This window comes from Chiloscyllium plagiosum, unplaced genomic scaffold, assembly GCF_037043375.1.
Source record: "Chiloscyllium plagiosum isolate Xiang-an unplaced genomic scaffold, Cpla_swu_hap1 HiC_scaffold_26, whole genome shotgun sequence".
NCBI lineage: Eukaryota > Metazoa > Chordata > Chondrichthyes > Orectolobiformes > Hemiscylliidae > Chiloscyllium > Chiloscyllium plagiosum.
This window is the reverse complement of record NW_028270164.1, coordinates 30,967,280-30,988,869: the sequence shown is the minus strand read 5'-3', so window position 1 is coordinate 30,988,869 and position 21,590 is coordinate 30,967,280. Positions and strand designations below refer to the sequence as shown.

The 21,590-nt window shown below is 39.7% G+C and overlaps 1 protein-coding gene across 7 annotated transcripts in view; it reads right to left on the bottom strand.

The window, feature by feature from the left end:
* Window positions 1-21,590, bottom strand: part of LOC122563205 (protein FAM107B-like) — a 96,732-nt gene that overhangs the window by 18,445 nt on the left and 56,697 nt on the right. For 5 of the 7 annotated variants that reach the window (XM_087973601.1, XM_087973602.1, XM_087973604.1 and 2 more), the window contains one exon: window positions 20,102-20,246. Coding sequence is in view for 5 of the 7 variants with exons in the window: in XM_087973604.1 (XP_087829730.1) it covers window positions 20,102-20,246 (145 nt within the window). In the remaining 2 variants the exon portion in view is untranslated. Of the gene's footprint in view, window positions 1-2,126; window positions 4,997-5,360; window positions 5,390-20,101; window positions 20,247-21,590 lie in introns of those variants that run through there. The other 2 variants (XM_087973607.1, XM_087973606.1) reach the window with 2 other exon arrangements.

Genomic DNA, 21,590 nt, shown 5'->3' with positions numbered 1-21,590 from the left:
GGCCCAACAAGTCCACACCAACCCTCAGAAGACTAACCTAGCCAGATCCATTCCCCCACTCTATTACTCTACATTTCTCACAACTAATGCACCAAACCTACACATCCCTGAACACTAGGTGCAATTTAGCATGGCCAATTCACCAACCTGCACATTTTTGTATGTGGGAGGAGCCCTGAGAACCTGGAAGAAACTCACACAGACACAGGGAGAAAGTGCAAACTCCCCACAGACAGTCGCCCGAGACTGGAATCGAACCAGGGTACCTGGCACTGTGAGGCAGCAGCATTAATCACTGGGTCACCATGCCGCTGAGAAGATGATTTATTTGAGAAGATGAATTATCTATGCCACGTGTCTCAATTCACAAACAATAGCACTCCATTTGGGTTTGCAGTTGGAAGAATCAACTTTATCTCGACCATATGAATTGGTAATGATCATGGTGTATTAACCATTCTAATCATTGTTAATCTATCTGCAGTCACAGTATGGTTGACAATATCATCCTCATCAAAATGTCCCCATTTCTTTGTTGAACTCAATGTGACTGTCTTTGCTTAGTTTCACTTTTAATTGTCCAATTCTATGAGTCATTCACAATGGCTTCTTTTTCTGCTCTTGTACCATTAGGCAGTCAATCCAGGTAATATTTTATAAATTCCTACTTTGTAAATGGAACCAGAATGACTCAAGATTGAAATACAGACCGACACTAATCTCACGCCTTTAATGCGTTGTCTGAGCTGATATGTCACCTTTTTTTATGAACCTTAAGTTATTTCGAGAATGTGACTTAAAAGAATTTCTGAGATTTAAATATTAATGAACCGAAACCTGAAATTTATTCCAAAAGATGAAAGACTTAACAGCAATCTAGGTTTGTTCAATATATCATTTCAGTTGCATGACTCTGTAATCCTTTGCTATAAATTCTGTGTCTTATGATCCTGTTCCACAGCTACCTGATGAAGAAGCAGTGCTCTGAAAACTAGTGCTTCCAAATAAACCTATTGGACTATAACCTGGTGTTACGTGATTTTTAACTTATTTCCCAAAAGTAGGTCAATTTTTGCAGCTTCTCTAGTAGGTATATCCACATCCGGAATCAGAAAATTTTCTTGTACACATGTAACAAATTCCTCTCCATCTAAACCCATAACACTATGGCAGTCCCAGTCTATATTTGGAAAGTCAAAATCCCATACCATAACCACCCTATTATTCTTCCAGATAACTGAAATCTCTGAAATTTGTTTCTCAATTTCCTGCTGTCTATTGGAGGGGGGGGGGGGGGGGGGGGGAGGTGGTGGTGGTGGGAAAGCGGTTAGCTATAATGCAATGCTAATGAGGTGATCATCCCTTTCTTATTTCTCAGTTCCACCTAAAAAACTTCCCCGGATGTATTTCTGAGAATATTCTGCCTAAGTACAACCGTAATGCTAACCCTCATCAAAAACACTCCACCGTCTCCTCTCTTGCCCCCACTCCCCACCCCCTTTCTTTCCTTTCTATAGCATTTGTAACCTGGAACATTAAGTTGCCAGTCCTGTCCATCCCTGAGCTAAGCCTCTGTAATTGCTATGATATGCCAGTCCCAAAATCCTAACCGTCCCCTGAGTTCATCTGCCTTCCCTCTTGCATTGAAATGAATGCAGTTTAATTTATCAGTCCCACATTTTTCTCTGTTTTGTTTCTGCCTGTCCTGTCTTTTTGACTTGCTCCTTTTCCAACTGCACCAATCTCAGTCTCTTTCCTCCCTATTTCCCTGGGTTCTAAACCCATCTCCACTTCCCCTCCCCCCTTACTCATTTAAATCCTCCCGAACATCTCTAGCAAGTCTCCCTGCCGGTATCTTAGTCCCTTTCCAATTCAGGTGCAATCAGTCCTTCCCGCACAGGTCACATCTACCCTAGAAGAGATTCCAATGATCCAAAAATGTGAATCCCACTTCCATACACCAGCCCCTCAGCCATGCATTCATCTGCTCTATCCTCCTATCCCTAACTTCACCAACTCATAGCACCGGGAGTAATCCAGATATTACGACCCCCGATGATCTCCTTTTTAAATTCCTGCCTAGCTTTCTATATATTCCCTTCACAACCTCATTCTTTTCCCTTCCTCTTTTATTTTTTCCAATGTGTACAATGACCTCCTGCTGATCTGTCTCCCCGTTGAGAATATTCTGCATCCTCTCTGAGGTATCTTTGATCCTGGCACTAGGGACACAACACATTATTCTGATTTTTTGCTACCGGCAGCAGAAACATGTCTGTGTGTCTGATTTTAAAAAGTCCTCTATCACAATCAATCGCTTGGACGCAACTCTCATTCCATTCGGTCCATTCTCAGTACCACAAACTTGGCTGTTCGTGCTACATTCCCCTAGGAATCCATCACCCCCTATATTTTCCAAAACAGCACACTTGCTTGAGATGGGGATAGCCAGAGGAGACTCCTGCATTACCTGCCTTCTTCTCTTACCTTTCCTGGAGTTAAACCATCTACCTGAATGCATCTGCAGCTTTTCTCCCTTCCTATAACTGGTATCCATCACACTCCCTAGCTCTTGTAAATTCTTATTGCCTCTAACTGTTGCTCCAACTGATCCATGCGATTGGATAGGATGCAACCAAAAACACTTCCCACAGACATAATCATCAGTATCATGGAAACTCTCCCTAAACTCCCACATCCAATAGGAAGAGCACATCACTCTACTAAAGGCCATCTTTGCTCCTTCACAATCTGCAGACCCAGAAAATAGCACCGCCTTATCGTTCTAAAAAAAACTGCTCCAGGCTAACTTAATACTTATGGCTTATGTTATTAAAATTTAATTGAGACAGATCTAATAAAATATGTAATCATGAAAGAACCCACTCCACTCACTATTGTACATTTACAGCAAGGCTACACTTAAAAAACTCTGCACTTATCTGTTCCTGTGCTGTGAGCTCTCCTACACAGGTTTCTCCAAGGTCAGCTGTGAATTTTGATATTTGTTAATTTTTTTCTCAACGCACTCTGATATCCAGAGATACTTCAACTCAAACAGTAAAGGCAGTAGCTGTGCATATTCAGTATAGATTTCTCTCTCTGACCATGTGATCAGTACCTTTGACTGTCTTCCTCTTTAAAGTGCAGTTGTTTTTATCTTTTGTCCCTACTAATGTCAGGACAACAGATTTCTTTTGATTTTCTTTTTCCTTTGTATTAAAGTGTAGTTGTGGCCATGACATTAGAAATGGATATTCCCTTTCATTAAAAGTCAGTAGTTTTCTTAATTTGGAGGCACAATAACTCTTTGAAGGAGAGAAGGTATTTTTCTGTGCAAAGATATTGAATGCAAAGTCATTAAGAGATGAGATGGTACACCACAAGAATGGTTCTTGTAATTTCTTCAGAATTACTTGTGGGAAGGAGGCTGCTTGTCTTTTTTTTTGATCGATATTTCTACCAGATCTGATTTCAGATATCTATTGTGATTTGAAATTGTTGCTTGTTCAAAAAAAGAAGCAAATCATAGCATAAGTTAGCAAATTAGTTTGTCTAACTGTGGGGCATGGGCAGGAATTGAGTTCAAGAATTCAAGTGGTTTATAAATTTTAAATACCTGCCTTTGCACATAATTTTTTTTAAAAAATGAATTACAGTGCAAAGTAAGTGAAACAAATCTAAAAGTACACCACATTAGGTTATCCTGCCTAATCCAAAGACCTGCATGCAAAGATACAAATGATACTTTAATCAAACATGGATCACAATCTTAAGCATAATTATTTCTTGTTAAGATTTTAACTAATTATGCACATATAGAGTAATGAATAGCCCCATACATATTCCAGGTAGTTAACAATCCAACTGAGGTCAAATCATTTGACTTGTTATTCTAAAATCTACAAGCAACAAAACAATATTAGTGGTGATAAATATTCATTGGATGAATTTTGCATTCACCAAGGAGTGAAATTAACACTTTTCGTTAAGGCACTCAGTATTAGTATCAGATAACACAAGGGTTAAGTAGGTGTATTGAAATGTTAGATGTAGTTAAAGCTCCATTTATTCCACCTCAGAAATGTACTTTATCCCTAATCTTGAAATACTTCGCATTTTATGCATCCTTCTGTTCCGAGCAATCTTGTGGCCAAAGAATAATATTGGTAGTTTACCACAAATTAACATTGTGCCATTAGGAATAGGATTAAAACCATTCAAGTTCATTTCAGAGAAGATTCTATAAAACTTAATCCTATATAGTTATCTGGTCTACCAACCCTTAGCTACAGTTTACCTATTATTAAATAATTTTAGGTTAGAATGTAAGTTATTGGGGATAATACTGAAAACAGCTCATATAACAATTCTTTCTCATTTGTGAAAGGTGATTTTCAAGCTTTCTTTTTTAATTCAAATAATGTTTCATCAAAATTCTAAGTCAATGTTGTTTCGGTAAAGCCACTTTTGTCAAATTATCATCACAAATAATTATTAAATCATCAGAGTGTTAGGACAAGGAATAAAATAAAGGTTTACATAATCTGTATCAATTGCTTTCATGACTGTCACATCTGAACATATTAGCATATCATCTTAAAAATATTTAATACACAATTATATGACAAAAAATTACTGATTGAGAAGTGTGATAGACTTTACTGAAAAGAGCAGTCAAATGTGATGAAAGAATTGACAGAACTGAAGGTGTGGTCAAATGATTTTCAACTGAAAGACCAATAGGGTGCTTTCAACAGAATTGATATAAATCAATTAATTCATTATTGAAAATTACAAGTTCAATATTTTTAATCGGTGTATTGATTGGTTCAAGTTTTGAAGACGTACAAAACACGTTGATAAATACAATAGCTCTTGGATAAGACATGCCATCTTATGCAGCATCTGTTATAATTGTTCTCCTCAAGGTTTCTTTGACTTTGATAAACTCTGGCACATTCTCGTTTCCTTCCAATTTTTGTTCCTGTTCATACTTTTGAAGAAAAGTGAAAATAGTTTTCATAATTTTTTTTTGTAATGCCATAAAACTAAATTATTGAAGACATTAAAAATACATGTATATGATAGATGTAGGATAGATACAAGCTCCATTAACATGACCTCAACCAAATCATTGCTGCCTGCAAATTCTAACCAAATTACTTTCACTTCCAATTCACTGACATATGTTGGCTCATGGTCTTGCAATACGTCAATTTTAAAATTCTCATCCTTGTTTACAATTCCTTTCTTGACCCCCTCATCTCCGAAACTTCTCCAGCCAAAAATTCCAAGATCTCTGTACTCTTCCAATTTTGATTTTGTTCTGAACCCTGCTGTTGAGTTTCTTCCCTTACCTTTCTACTCTCTCTTCTCCTTTGTCACCCTTCAAAAGACAAATGCATGCCAGAACATTACATTAGAAGTATTTCAGAAGAGGTTTAGTAGTTTGATACCTGAAATGAACAACTGTCATATAAAGATATGTTGGAGAGGTTGGGGCTCGTTTCAATTAGAGATTAGAACAGTGAAGAGTGACTTGATTGAAATGTGTACTTCAGTTATACATGACATTGGTCAAACCATATCTCAAATTCTGTGTGCAGTTTTGATTTCCGTATTTAAGGTAGGATGTAAATGCAGTTAACAGTGCAAAGGAGGTTAACTAGATTGATACCTGGAATTAGTAGGTTGCCTTATGAGTTTATGTCAAGATTAGAGTGGTGCTGAAAAAGCACAGCAGGTCAGGCAGCATCCGAGGAGCAGGAAAATCGATGTTTTGGGCAAAAGCCCATCATCAGGAATTGGGCTTTTGCCCAAAACATCGATTTTCCTGCTCCTCAGATGCTGCCTGGCCTGCTGTGCTTTTCCAGCACCACTCTAATCTTGACTCTGATCTCCAGCATCTACAGTCCCCATTTTCTGCCTTATGAGGTTAGGTTGGACAGGCTGGACTTGTTTTCATTGGAGTTTAGAAGAACTATCGGTGACTTGACAGAAGTGTACAAGATTCTGAATGGTGTTGACAAGGTGAATATGGAAAGAATGTTTCCTTGTATGGATCAGTCTAAAACTAATGGGTACTATTTTAAAAATAGGGGTCACCATTTTAGGGACAAAGATGCAGAAACTATTTTCTCTGAGGGTTGTGCAACTTTAGAACCCTCTACCTCATTAAGCAATGGATGAAGGCTCATTAAATATTTTTAAGTCAGAGGTAGATAAATTCTTGTGAGGCAAAAGAATCAAAGATTATCAGGGATTGATGGGAATGTAGAATTTGAAACGTAAATAGATTGGCCGCGATCATATTGAATGGTGGAATGAACTTGAGGAGCTGAATGGTCTACTTCTACTCCTATTTCATACGTGCAAATATTCCTTCCTAACTTCTGGTTCTCATGTTCAAAAAACACCAGGTTGCATTTATAAAGGGCATTGAACATAGTAAAAGTTTCAAGATACTGTCGAGGATTATTATAGTACAAATATTGGCACTGAGCAACATGAGATATTATGGCAGATGACCAGTTTTCAAACAATGTTAAAGGATTAAAGAGAGAAAAAAAAGGCAGAAGGAGGGAATTCTGGAGATTTGAAATATGGCACTTTAAGGCAAGACCACTGGTGAAGTGATTTAAATGAGGATGTACACAAGGCTCCAATTGGAGGAGCACAGATGTCCTTGAGGGTTGTAGGACTATCACAGATAACAAAGGGAGGGAAGAACAAGGCCATGAGGAGTTTGAAAGCAAGGATGAGAATTTTCAAATCAAAGTGTTTGTTTGATTTGGGTCATCTTCTTTGTCTTTGGTTAAACTTAAAATTGTTTATTGTAAGCAGCAGACAGAATCTGAGGTTATGAGGTAGGAGCGAGAGGAGGAAGTTGAAAGTGTGAGACAGAGTGACACAAAAAAAAACACAGATTTATCCATACATTTCAATTTTAAATGATTGTTGAGAAAGTAGATCTCAGTTTTACCTCAGTTTTCAGCAGGATGGTAACTGTTACTTTCCACATTAAAGGGTAATAATTTGTGATAATGGCAATTATAATTGTGAAGAATATTTACATGGATTTAGTGTTTGGTTTTGTACTGTTTACTTTCCTTAGATATTTCTATCCTGTGGTTGACACCCTGAAAATACTGTACTACGTTCTTTCTAATATCATCTATATTGTAAGAAAGGAAGATTCATTCAAAATTGAGTTGTAAAATAACTCCTCGGGGAGACTTGTGAATATCTGGAATTCTCTACTCCAGAGAATTGTGCAGATGAGATCATTGTAAATATTTAAAGATCTAAATACATTTTTTTGGAATATTGAGGAGTTGAGGGCTATGACGTGTTGGCATGAAAGAGGAGTTGTGATATGGAACAGATCAGCCATTATCTTATAAATGCTGGGCAAGCTTGAAGGAACAATGGCCTGTGCTTGCTCCTATTTATCATGTGCTTACATTTGCCATAGGCCTCAGACGTTTGTTTCTTTGAGATGCAGATGGTACTAGTGAGGTGATCCTTAATTGCTATGCCTAATAAGGTGGCATGGTAGCTCAGTTGGTAGCACTGTTGCTGCAGAGCACCAAGGTCCCAGGCTTGATTCCAGTCTTGGGTAACTGTTTGTGTGGAGTTTGCACATTTGCCCTGTGTCTGCATGGGGGTTTGCTCTGGTTTCATCCCACAATCCAAAGATGTGCAAGCCAGGTGAATCGGCCATGTTAAATTGACCATAGTGTTAGGTGCATTAGTCAGAGGGAAATGAGTTTGGGTGGGTTACTCTTCTGGGAGGGTCGGTGTGGACTTGTTGGGCCAAAGGGCCTATTTCCACACTGTAGGGAATCTAATTGCCCTTGAAAAGATGGTGAGTTACCTTCTTGAATCATTGCAATCCATTTATTATAGAAAACCGCACAATGATGTTAGGGAAGGAATTTCAGATTTTTTTGACCTAGTTTTAGTGAAGCAATGGCAATACATTGCTAGGTCTGGTTGGAGGGCAAATTAGGTATGTTTGATGCTGCTCCTGGCATGTCTTGCACTCTTCATTGTACCAGCATTGATCCCCTGGGTTTGATGGTAATGATAGAGGGCGAATGTGCCAGGTCATATGCTTGTAGATTGTGTTTTGTACAATACTACTACTGCTGCTGATGGTCCCCAGCACCTCATGAATGCCCAGCCTTGGGTTGTTGTTCATTTGAAGTCAGCAGCACAGAACCTGCACATAAATTGGCAAATATACCAATTTATGTTCAATACCCAAGAGCATATAACAAATCAAGAGAATCTAATAATATCCTTTGAAACTTTCTTTGCAAATTTCATGCAAATTGAAAGACAAATTGCAGAAAGGGAAAAGGTGATTCAGTGCAACCAATCTGTTCCTTTTATAGATTGTTAAAAAAGTATTTTCAGTGATGTATTCTTTTTGACTGCTTTCACAATTTCAGATTATGTCAATTAAGTTTGGTCAATCTGGGATCAATATTTTTCTCTTCTTATATTGCTCACAGGCTATGGAGCGTTGATATGGAGGAGCCAGTGTTGGACTGGGGTGGACAAAGTTATAAATCACACAACAGCAGGTTATAGTCCAACAGGTTTATTTGGAATCACAAGCTTTCAGATGATGAAGGAACAGCATTCTGAAAGCTTGTGTTTCCAAGTAAGCCTGTTGGACTTTAACCTGGTGTTGTGTGATTTTTAGCTGTGTGTGTTCCAAACTCCTCTCTATTTATGTTTTGAATCTGTGCATTTCTAGGGTTATCCAATGATCACTTGCCTCTCTCCTATTTTGAATTCTTGTCCTATTCTCCTCAGTTCTTTGCAGCTTCCACATGCTGTTTTTCCTATTGGGCTCCAATATCTGGGTTCCACATTTCAAAGGCAAGCATTTCATTCTCTACAATCCAGAAGCATCACTTCCATACACTCCTGGAGGTGCAGAGACCAGGCAAAAAGCAATGTCATGTGTAACAATATTCTGGCTTTAAGAGGTGTGTTTTGTCCTATTTTATTTTATGAACAGAGGTTGAGACAGAGGTACTGAGTGCTCTGCTTCAAGCCAATAAAAGTAAACAGCTTGTGAGGCCTTGGGAATTTTTTAAAACGTTGGAACAATAGAAGCAGCCTAAATGGATGGAGTCAAGCTCCACAGAACTAGGATTTTTAATTTGGCTTTCATTAGCTCTTGGGGTTGTAAAAGCTGCAAAATCTATCTCTCTGCTACAGCTAAAAGCTTGGGTTCTTTTTGTGCTGCTAGAATTGCATGTGAGACAATCCATGTAACTGAATTTGCTTTTGCCAAGGGTGTGCTTATGATATGTTTCTATATTGGAACACTCAGTGAGTAGTTTGTTATTTTGTTAATTATTTCAATAGAGTTACAGTTAAGCCAATTCTTGGCACTTGCTTGTAAAATAAGTAAAGTTAGGGTCTAGGCTATCCCCTTGACACAGAACGTAGAACATAGAACAATAGAGCAGAGAACAGGCCCTTCAGCCCTCAATGTTGTGCCGACCTGTGAACTAATCTAAGCCCATCCCTCTACACTATCCCATCATCATCCATGTGCTTATCTAAGGATTGTTTAAATCTCACTAATGTGGCTGAGTTAACCACATTGGCAGTCAGGGCATTCTATGCTCTTACTACTCTTTGAGTAAAGAACCTGCCTCTGACATCTGTCTTAAATCTATCACTCCTCAATTTGTAACCAAGCTCCCCCGCACAAGCTGACATCATCATTCAAGGAAAAAGACTTTCACTGTCTACCCTACCTAATCCTCTGATCATCTTGTACATTTCTATCCAATCACCTCTTAGCCTTCTTCTTTCCAATGAGAACAGACCCAAGTCTCTCAGCCTTTCCTCATAAGACCTTCCCTCCAGACCAGACAACATCCTGGTAAATCTCCTCTGTACTTTTCCCAATGCTTCCATATCCTTCCTGATGTACACCAGAACTGCACACAATATGGAGAAAGTGAGGACTGCAGATGCTGGAGATCAGAGCTTAAAAATGTGTTGCTGGAAAAGCGTAGCAGGTCAGGCAGCATCAAAGGAGAATGAGAAACGCGTTTCGGGCATAAACCCTTCTTCAGGAATGAGGAGGGTGTGCCAAACAGGCTAAGATAAAAGGTAGGGAGGAGGGACTTGGGGGAGGGGCGTTGGGAATGCGATAGGTGGAAGGAGGTTAAGGTGAGAGTGATAGGCCGGAGATGAATGCAGATTTCTCCAGCTTCCTCATTTCCCCTCCCCCCACCTTTTCTCAGTCCCAACCCTCAGATTCAGCACCGCCTTCTTGACCTGCAATCTTCCTCCCGACCTCTCTGCCCCCACCCCCTCTCTGGCCTATCACCCTCACCTTAACCTCCTTCCACCTATCGCATTCCCACCACCCCTCCTCCATGTCCCTCCTCCCCACCTTTTATCTTAGCCTGTTTGGCACACTCTCCTCATTCCTGAAGAAGGGCTTATGCCCGAAACGTCGAATCTACTTCTCCTTTGATGCTGCCTGACTTGCTGCGCTTTTCCAGCAACACATTTTTAAGCTCTGTACACAATATTCCAAGCACGTCTGCACTAGCGTTTGGTATAGTTGCAGCATGATATTACAGCTCCAGAACTCAATCCCTCTACCAATAAAACTTAAAACATTGTATGCCTTCTTAATAGCACTATCAACCTGGGTGGCAACTTTCAGGGATCTATGTACATAGACTCCAAGATCCCTCTGCACATCCATACTACTAAGAATCTGTCCATTGACCCAGTATGCTGCCTTCCTGTTATTCTTCCCAAAGTGAATCAGCTCACATTTATATGCATTGAACTCCATTTGCCACCTCTCAGTGCAATTCTACAGTTTATCCAAGTCCACCTGCAATGTGCAACATATTTCCACACTGTCTACCACTCCACCGACTTTAGTGTCATCTGCAAACTTACTAACCCATCCACCTGTGTCTAAATCATTTATAAAAATAACCAGCAGCAGTGGTCCCAAAACAGATCCTTGTGGCACACCTTAGTAAATGGACTCCAGGCTGAATATTTCCCATCAACCACCACTCACTGCCTTCTTACTGAAGGCCAGTTTCTGATCCAAACTGCTAAATCACCTTTAACCCCATGCCTCTGCATTTTCTCCATCTGCCTACCATGTAGAACCTTATCAAAGGCCTTACTAAAGTCCATGTACACCACGTCAACTGCCCTCCCCTTACCTACATGCTTTGTCACCTTCTCAAAAAGTCAATGAGGTTTGTGAGACAGGACCTGCCCTTGACAAAACCATGTTGACTATCTCCAATCAAATTGTTGCTTGCTGGATGATTATAAATCCTGTCTCTCGTAATCATTTCCAAAACTTTAATACAACAGACGTTGTCTATCATTACCTGGGTCATCTCTACTGCCCTTCTTGAACAGGGGCACAACATTTGCAATCCTCTAGTCCCTGGATTAAACCTGTAAACAATGAAGACTGAAAGATCAAAGCCAAAGGCTTCAACAACTCCTCCCTAGCTTTCCAGAGAATCCTCAGATAAATCCCATCCGGCCCAGGGGACTTTCACTCCTTCTTAAATTGATAACACCTCTTCCTTACTAACCTGGATCCTTTCTCATCTAATATCTCATATCTCATTCTTATCCTTTATAATATGCTCCTTTTCCTAAGTGAAAAGTGATGAGAAATATTCATTTAGCACCTCTCCGATCTCCACAGGGTCCACACCACAATTTCCCACGTCTGTCTTTGACTGGCCCTATTCCTACTCTAGTCGTCCTTTTGTTCTTCACATACCTGTAGAAAGACTTGAGGGTTCTCCTTTATTCTACCTGCTAAAGACTGCTTATGTCCACACTTGCTCTTCTTAACTCTCTCTTTAAATCTTTCCCAGCTAATCTATAACTCTCCATCGCCTCATCTGAACCATCTCATCTTATCATCACATAAGCCTCCTTCTTCCACTTAACAAGAGATGCAATGTCTGTAGTAAACCAAGGTTCACTTCCTCCCTGTCTGACAGGGACATACCTATCAAGGACATACAATATTTGTTCCTTAAACCAGCTCCACATTTCGATTGTCCCCATTCCCTGCATTTTGCTACCACATTCTATGCATCCTAAGTCTTGCCTAATCGCATTATAATTGCCCTTTCCCCATCTATAACTCTTGTCTTGTGGCATGTGCCTGTCCCTTTCTATCGCTAAACTAAACATAACCGAATTATGGTCACTTTCTCCAAAGTGCTCACCTACCACTAAATCAAACACCTGGCCTGGTTCATTACCAAGCACCAGATCCTCGCCTCTTGTCGGCCTTTCGACATACTGTGTCAGGAGACCCTCCTGCACACATGGGACATAAACTGGTCCATCTGACGTACTAGAGTTATAACAATTCCAGTCATTGTGGGGAAGTTAACGTCCCCCATAATGACCACCCTGTTCCTTTCACTCCAACCCAAAATCGTTCTGCGATCCTCTCCTCCACATCCTTGGAACTCTGTGGAGGCCTATAAAAAAACTCTCCTCTCCTGTTTCATACAACTACAGTAGATGAGTCCTCATCAAAAGTTCTTTCAACCGCCGTTAATAGTCTATGTACATAGATCCCTGAAAGTTGCCACCCAGGTTGATAGTGCTATTAAGAAGGCATACAATGTTTTAAGTTTTATTGGTAGAGGGATTGAGTTCTGGAGCTGTAATATCATGCTGCAACTATACCAAACGCTAGTGCAGCCTTGACTAATAAGGCCACACCTCCTCCTCTTTTACCGCCTTCCCTGATCTGAATGAAAGATCTAAATCCTGGAACCTGCAACATCCATTCCTGACCCTGCTCCATCCATGTCTCTGAAATGACCATAACATCGAAGTCCCAGTTACCTATCCATGCTGCAAGCTCACCTACCTTAATTCGGATACTTCTGGCGTTGAAGTAAACACACTTCAAACCCAGTTTGCTGTCTGCCAGTACATTCCTGTGACCATGAAATCCTGTCCCTGTCTTCCCTACTCTCATCCTCCTGTGTACTGGAACTACAACACAGGTTCCCATCCCCCTCCTGAGCTAGTTTAAACCCACCCGAATAGCACAAGCAAATTTCCTATCCCCTCTGGTTCAAGTGAAGATCTTCCTGTTTGTGGAGGTCCCACCTTCCCCAGAATGAGCCCCAATTATCCATACACCTGAATCCCTCCTTCCTGCACCTTCCTTGCAGCCACGTGTTCAGCTGATATCTCTCCCTATTCCTTGCCTCGCTATCACGTGGCATGGGTAACAAACCAGTGGTAACAACTCTGTTTGTTCTAGCTCTCAGCTTCCACCCTAGCTCCTTGAAATCCTGCTTTACATCGCTTTCCCTCTTTCTACCTATGTCATTGGTACCTATGTGGACCATGACTTGGGGCTGGTCTCCCTTTCCCTTCAGGACCCCAAAGACATGATTGGAGACATCATGGACCCTGACACCTGGGAGGCAACACACCAACCATGACTCTTGTTCGTTCCAACAAACCTTCTAACCCTGTAACTATTGAATCCCCAATGACTAACACTCTCCTCCTTCCCTTCTGTGCAACAGGGATAGACGTGGTGCCAGAGACCAGCACCCCACTACATGTCCCTGGTAAGTCATCCCCCCCCAACAGTATCCAAAACAGTATCCTTGTTTTTCAGGGGAACATCCACAGGGGATCCCTGCACTGACTGTTTTGAGGGGGTTTGGTTTGGTCCATCACAAATTTCTTAGCAATGCATCCCAAGAAGGCTAAAAAGGAGAGCGAAGTTATTTTCCCTGAGGATAGCAACAACAGCCCATCCCTACTGACAAAGGCTTGATAGAGGTGATGTGGAGGTCAGCAACTATTGGTAGATCATGAGAACCTGGTTTCAGTGCTCCAAATGGATGAATGATCTGATGCACTCTGTCGGAGTACGTACCATGGTGTACTCAATAATTTAAGGTCCTGAGTATGAGTTAGGATTATAAGGCTTTCTCTGGGTCTCAGGCATCTTCATTAGATATCCATACACAATCAATGTCTGTCACTCATTGCCGATAGCACTGTCACACCATTAACCATAGTGGTACTTCCTCTCACAGATCTGCCTGTTTTCACACTTCAGACATAAAAGATGCTTAAAAACTCAGCAGCTCATTCATGATCAGGTCTCTGACCTTTCATCACAACGCAGAGAAAAATAGCTTTTCGCCAACATTTTGCATCAGACACAACCATAAATGATGGTCTTTTGAATTGAGTCTTCTTTTGAATTCAGCTCTACTTGCCTGCAATGGTCAGTTTTGCTTGTGTTGCTGCTTTGCTTGGCCAGGCTTCACCCCTAACAATAGATGTGTTTAACTACAACAAGCTAGATTATGTATAATTGCAACTTCTCATAAACTGATCAATATTGTTAAGTTTCACCCCTTACACAATATGCATTTAGATACATAAAGCAGACTGCATATGACTGAGACTGCTCGTGAGCTGATTGATCTGGTCAGATTTCACCCCTTATATTTCTGCAAGAAATGGCTTGTTTGTGAAAGAGCCAAGTTAGTGAACTAATTTGTACTATCACATCTTGGAGGAAGTAGTACATCCCACAAATAGTACACTGCCTTGTAGATATTGTCAGCTTTATGAAAATATAGGTATGAAATTAAATACAATAGTTGTGCAAAACAATTTGGAGGTTCAGATGCATAGATCTTTAAAATGTCATGAACAGGTGCAGGAAATAATCAAAAAAGCAAACTGAACATTATTTTCTAAGTATCAGTCGCATCCTCTATAACAGATTCTAGCATTTTCCCCACTACTAATGTAAGGCTAACAAGATATGTAGTTCCTATTCTTTCTCATTCCCTTCTTATCATGGAGTGGCATTTGATAGTTTCCAACCCAAAGGAATCATTCCAGAATCGATAGAATATAGGAAGAAAACCATTATTTCATTGGCTGTCTTAGCAGCCACCTACTTTGGAGGACTTAATTGTAAATGTTTAACCCATGGTTGGGGACCTGAAGTTTTGCCTCCTATCCAAATACGTTCTCCTGTCCACCCTTCTAGAAATCTTGGTGGGCACAGAACGTTTTACCCCCATTATTTCTGTATCATCACAGTCAACATGTCTCCTGTGCACAGTTCACAAGTTTACTATTCTTCTATTTCTTCCCCTAATTAATTTATTTGACCACCCTTCTGCTTTCTCTCTATTTTCATGTAGATTCTTTTGTTTTGACCATTAATTGTATACTTTTGATACATTGATATGAAACCCTGGCTACAATTTGGAAGGCCTTTCATATTTGCATCAAACTTGTTAGTCCTCAATTTCATGCTTTGGTTAAATTGTAAAATTTCTCAAGAGTCAGTTAGTATTCAAGATCCTGAATTAATGGCAATAGTGTTCATGTTGCCCAACCAAATCTGCATTAGCTCATGTTAGGGTAGGGTACAGATGTAGGGGTTCTGCCAAGAAAAGCTAAGCAGCTTCATTTGGAGTATAAGTTAGAGGAAACTTGAAACAAGCAAAACATGTTTGAACCTGATGAGGTGGGAGAAAGTTACTGAAATAATGTTCAAATAAACTTAAAGTAAAATGCTGATTAAAAATTATAAATAATTTAAATGGCCAGGTAGAGTTACATGGTCACATGGCATGGATCAGCAGTGTTGAACCTCCACAAGAATCTGACAATGATACAGAGAGTGTTGGAAAGGAATATCTCACAGGCCCTATCTTATTAAACACATTATACAATAGGGCCACCCAATTGTGGTTGCATTGTTGATTCTTAAATGAAAAATGAGTAAGAGGCATATCCTCACTGAACATGTTGGACTGGATTTTTGCGGAGGATGGGTGAAAGTTGAAATCAGGAAACAAACTGATGCAACTGACTGATCTCCTATAATAGGGGTCCTCCCCATCAAAGTTTCATTCAAGGGAGAGTTGGAGTTGAGCCTGCCATCTCCAGAAACAGTCCCATGGTGACCACTGTGATGTTGACCATGCTGGCAGGCTACAATGCCTGACTCCATTTCCTGGAACATTGATCCAGTTTTAACAGTAAATGTAATACCCTCAAACTCCCACTTCCCTCCCCTCAACCCACCAAACCATGCCCCATCCTGCCTCATTTTCTCTTGCCTCCTCCAAACAAGCAGAGGGTTAGCTGTCAGAACTACCCCTCGTAGTTCTCAAACAACAAGGGACTATTGAAATCACAAAAACAAATTGCTATTATTTTCTGATGGCCTGTCTAATTGACTGTTGCTGTTCTACATTTGTAATATCTCTGGCCATTTATTGTAATAGACAGACTACACAATATTTTCACTAGTTTTAAAAGCATAAGAGCATGTTTCCGAATGAGAAAATTACTCTCCAAAATTACACAATGCTGATCAATGTAATAATGATGTAAAGGCCAGCTTAGGTTTGTGGCAGAGCTGTATTATTAATCACTGCATTGGAAACACATGTATCTTCCTATAGCATCAAACTATTGAAGCTGAAAGATCAGATATTTTGTTTCATATTTTAAAGCCTGTAAATAATATTTCCAGGAGCAGGTTACTGTTTTCCTTGGTTCTCCACTTTGGACTGGGGTTCCTTTGTCGTTCATGCCTTCACTGAGGGGCAGCGTATCACGTACACATATGTTAAGGGCTCAACTCCATGTAGGGGTAATATATTGCCCATTCACCTAACATACACATCTATGTTATGTGAACATAGCTGGCAGAATGCTACATGCAGGCTAGATACCCAAACCCTTATCGAATGGCAGTGAAAATAGCTGGACATGTGAATGATTGGTGGGAATCCTGGAATCGGATTCCGCTTTGTAGTGTTTCTGAGTCGACTTGAGTTGATGAAAATTTGGGCCATTATCTCAATTGTCACGTTTGCATGACATAAGAACATAAGGGTAGGAGTTTGGCTGAAGGCATATCATAACCATGAGTCAGAACCCTGAAGTGCTATAGACATTTCTAACTTGTACTTCCAAACCCTGAACCTAACTCTAATCCTCATTTGTTCACTCTGAATCTTAGCAGCCAGCTAGCTAGTAAACTAGACAAACAGGAAAAAGGACAAATCTTTCACTCTGAATGCTGGAATTTAATACTGGTTGAAGGGATTGCAACTAATCTACAAAACTAAGGATTTTGAAATCAAATGGTCAAATTCCAAAGTAAAGATTACCAATAACCTCCACTGCAATAGTCTCAGCATTCTACTGTCTTCGCAAACAATTCAGAAGTTGATCTGTAAATCTATTTTTGTAAGTTTTATCTTTTATCAGTTAGTTCTAATCTGTGTTGTGCTATTAATTCTTTTTATGTTTAGTAACCAATTAGCACAATCTTCATTAACTCAAGAAAGCTTGATTAAATTGATTATTTTTAAATTCATTTGGCTGGAGAAAGGCATCCACAAGGAAAGGAATTTTTTTTATATTGACCTTGTTGTATCCAACTAGGGGGACAGGTTGAGCCACTTCATTCCTCCTCACCTGAGAAATTAACAATTTAGGGTGTTCTGCCTCAAACCATTACAAACTGGGGGCCTCAGTCAGCTCTGGAGGTACAAATTGTGGTGGTCTCTGGGATTTAGATCGACATGTGAACAACATTAGAGTGTGCACATTGTTACTTTGTAAATTTTTTTTAAATGCAAAACGTTTTCTTCAGTTTGCACTGCCACAACATAGAATTGTCTGCAATCGATGTAAGAACTCTTGAGTAGAATTAGCGAAAGTTACTTCTGAGGAATCAAAGATTCTGTTCCTTGAACAGTTAAAGCATTTTGTACAGCATTTGGGATTAGGATTTCACCTGAGCCAGAAAACCCAAAATTTTAAAAGATGACAGTGACAGTGAAACAGAAATATTAAAATTGGGGAAATAGCAATCAGGATTTCATGAAAAAGAAAAGGAAAAAGAAAGGCAAAAAGGAAAAACAGAAATGGGGAAAAAACAAGGAGGAAGAGACAATTTAAGGAAAGTGGCAGGAAAGGGAGTTTGAACTAAGACAGCTGAAACTGAAAGACAAGAATGCTAGGATTTCTTTTTATTCATTCAGTGGGCAGCACAGTGGCTCACTGGTTAGTACTGCTGCCGCAGAACATCAGCAACCAGGGTTCGATCCCAGCTTTGGGTAATGGTCTGCGTGGAGTTTACATGTTCTCCCCCTGTCTGTGTGGGTTTCCTGAGTGCTCCGGTTTCCTCCCACAGTCCAAAGATGTGTATGTTAGGTGAATTGGCTATGCTAAATTGCCCCTGGTGTTCAGGGATGTGTCGGTTTGGGGATTGGTCAGGGATAAATATAAGATAGTATGGGAACTGGTGTGGTGGTTTACTCTTCAGAGGGTCAGTGTGGATTTATTGGGTTGAAGGGCATATTTTCCACACTGTATGGATTCTATGATTCATGGGATGAGGGTGTCACTGGCTAGGCCAGCACTTGTTGCCCATCCTTAATTACCCAGAGGACAGTTAAGAGTCAACCACATCACTGTGGGTCTGGTGTCACATGTAAGTCCAAATCAGGTAAAGATGACATTTCCTTCTCTAAAAGATTAGTGAACCTGATGGGTTTATCTGAAAATCAACAATGAATTCATGGTCATCATTAGACACTTAATTTTAGATTTCTTTTATGGAATTCAAACTCTCCTTAGCCGGATTTGAATTCAGGTCCCCAGAACATTACCTGGATCTCTGGATTAACAATCTAGCATTAATACTATTCGGCCCACTTTATAAAATCTCACGAGTATGGCTTGCTCAGACTTGAGGGTGAAAACAACTTGGTTTGCACACAGAATTCATGAGTTTGATGAGACAGAGGTAGAAGCTCCTTTGATCTCTTCAAGCAAGTAGCAATGCAGCTAAAGTGGCCATTTCAACATGATTTCTGCAGTGTGATCTCTCAGGAAAGCACAAAAGCTTTGCTCCCTTTTCCTGAGAATAGTGCCATTGATTATGATGCAGTTAAAAAAAGGTAATCTTAAGTGCACCCTAATTAGTGCTGGAGACATGCCATCAAAAGTTCCATACCCTCAGGCAATGGTTTGATTAGATGTACCTGAAATTGGAAAAGCTTAATCACATTGTTTTTGACCAGTGACAATGGACACTTATGAAAAGCTCAGTGAACTATTTATTTTTGAGGAGTTCAAGAACTTCATATCCTTCCCAATAAGGATGCATTGTGAAACAGATTCACTGGATTCAGACAGGCAGCAACTCTGGCAGATAATTATGAGCTGGTCCACAAACCCCTATTCCAGAAGAGAACTTTTCCGAACCATCCCAAACCAACTGGAAAGGCTAGAGTTGGAACGAGTTATAGTACCCATGTGAGAGGCAGAAGTGCTGGGATAGGGATGAAAAGTATCATGCAGAGATGAAAGATGAGGCCAAGTAACCTGTGCCCAGGAGAATGATAACTGCAAGAGAAGGAATCAATTTTTAAATTAAGCTTGTTGCAACCAATCGAGGGAATGAGTGAATAAAGGGGAGCTAGTTCATCCCAGCCTCACCCAGGAGGTTGACAATTTGAGGAATCATAATAAATTGGGGAATGTTGGCAGGTGCCTGGATTCAATTTGGAATGGGCATTTGAAACTGCACTGGATGGGCTATGCTTCATGTTTCCAATAAACATCACAAATCATCAAATATAACAGTGCACACTATAGTAAATTAAATGTATTTTAATTCTAAAAATTTTTACAAATGTTTATTATTGTTTTTAAACCATAAAAGTGAGCATGATTCGAAAACTCTTGCTGAACCAACACAGTTGGTTTGACTTGAGATATGGCCAGTTTAGTAAATGATGGCCAATATTTGCAAAGTTAACATATGCATGTGCGATACAGTTGTCTGCATTGTATGAGTGCACACAAGTTGTTTTCTAACAAAATGTATGCATGTCTGTAAATCTGTGTCATTGTAGCCACACTGGTGTTTGTCACCAAATTCTATTGGACAATGTTATCATTGAAACTGTGGTTGATGGTGGACTAATGAGATCAGATCAAAGCATACCTGCTCCAGTTTCTGATATCTTTTCTTTAGCTCCTCCTCAAAATCTGTTTTTGTTTGCTTCGCTTTTTCCTGCTCTCTCGGTAAGTTACATTTTCGTTGTTCCATCACCTGTTGTAGTTCAGGTTTATTTTGTAGAACAACACCTCTAGGAGAAGGAAAAGGGAGAGATTGTCTAATATAGACTTTTCTTCTACAGCATTTTACATGTCAATGGTCCATCAAAATCCAAAGTCTAATTTGTTAATTCAAATTCAAGTTACAATTTAAAGCTGTTAAGTTCTCCTGTTCTGTTAAGAAGGGCATTTAAATGGTAATCGATATAAAACAATGAGCACATAATTCATACTTGCCAGCAGCACTGCTCAATAGTAACACGCTTGCACATTATAAATTTATTTTATTCTTAGATGATTCACCAATTCACCGGAACCGCACCCAGTTGCACTCGATGATCAGTTAGATAAACACTGCTACCAGGCAGTTGTGCACTGTATTTCACCACTGGCATTATGTTTCCAAGTGTTACTTTTATGTCAATTCAATTTTTATGGTTGATTAGCAATTTTGTTCTGCAAAATTAATATTAGTTATATAGATCAGTGATAACTAGTTTCTTTCTTGACAGGCAAGGAACCACTAAAGATACTTAAACAAATCATTGTGCTACAACATGTATAGACCCTTCCTATGAATTTTCACCACCAATCTCAAATATCTATCCAACTGAATTCTTTAGCTGTTTGCTTTTAAAATTTTATGTAGATATTGGATGTTGAAAAGCACATTTACCCCTCCAGAAAATATCTTTTAAAAAAGCTACAAACTATTTGCCAAATTTTTGCAACACAGTTTATCACTATAGTTAAAAACTACAGATTAGTGAGCTTTAATTTTCAAGCTTGTGAGTTTAATTGAAACACAGTATTATAGTAACTTAAATTCATATCAGAGGGTGCATCCTGAATATTGTGCATAATATTAATCACAAAGGTGTTTCAGTACTGAAAAAAGCCATTCAATTGCATTGTGTATGCACTAGCTCTCCAAGTGAACATTATGATTTAGAATCATTTTTCTGTCTTTTCTCAATGCCCTTGTACATTGCTTCTATTCAAGTAACTATCCAATACCATCTTGAATGCTTGAATTGAACATTCCTTCACCACATTTCCAGGCCATTCAATCCAGCATGTAACAAGTCATAGAGTCATAGAGATGTTCAGAATGGAATCAAATCCTTTGGTCCAACTTGTCCATGCCAACCAGATATCCTAAATTAATCCAGTCCTATTTGCCAGCATTTGGCCCATATCCTTTCAAGCCCTTCCTACTCCTGCACCCATCCAGACCTGTTTTAAATGTTGTAATTTTACCAGCCTCCACTAACTCCTCTAGCAGCTCATTCCATACACTCACCACCCTCTGGATGAACATGTTGTCCCTTAGGTCCATTTTAAATCTTCCCCCTCTCACCTCGTTGTGTGGAAAA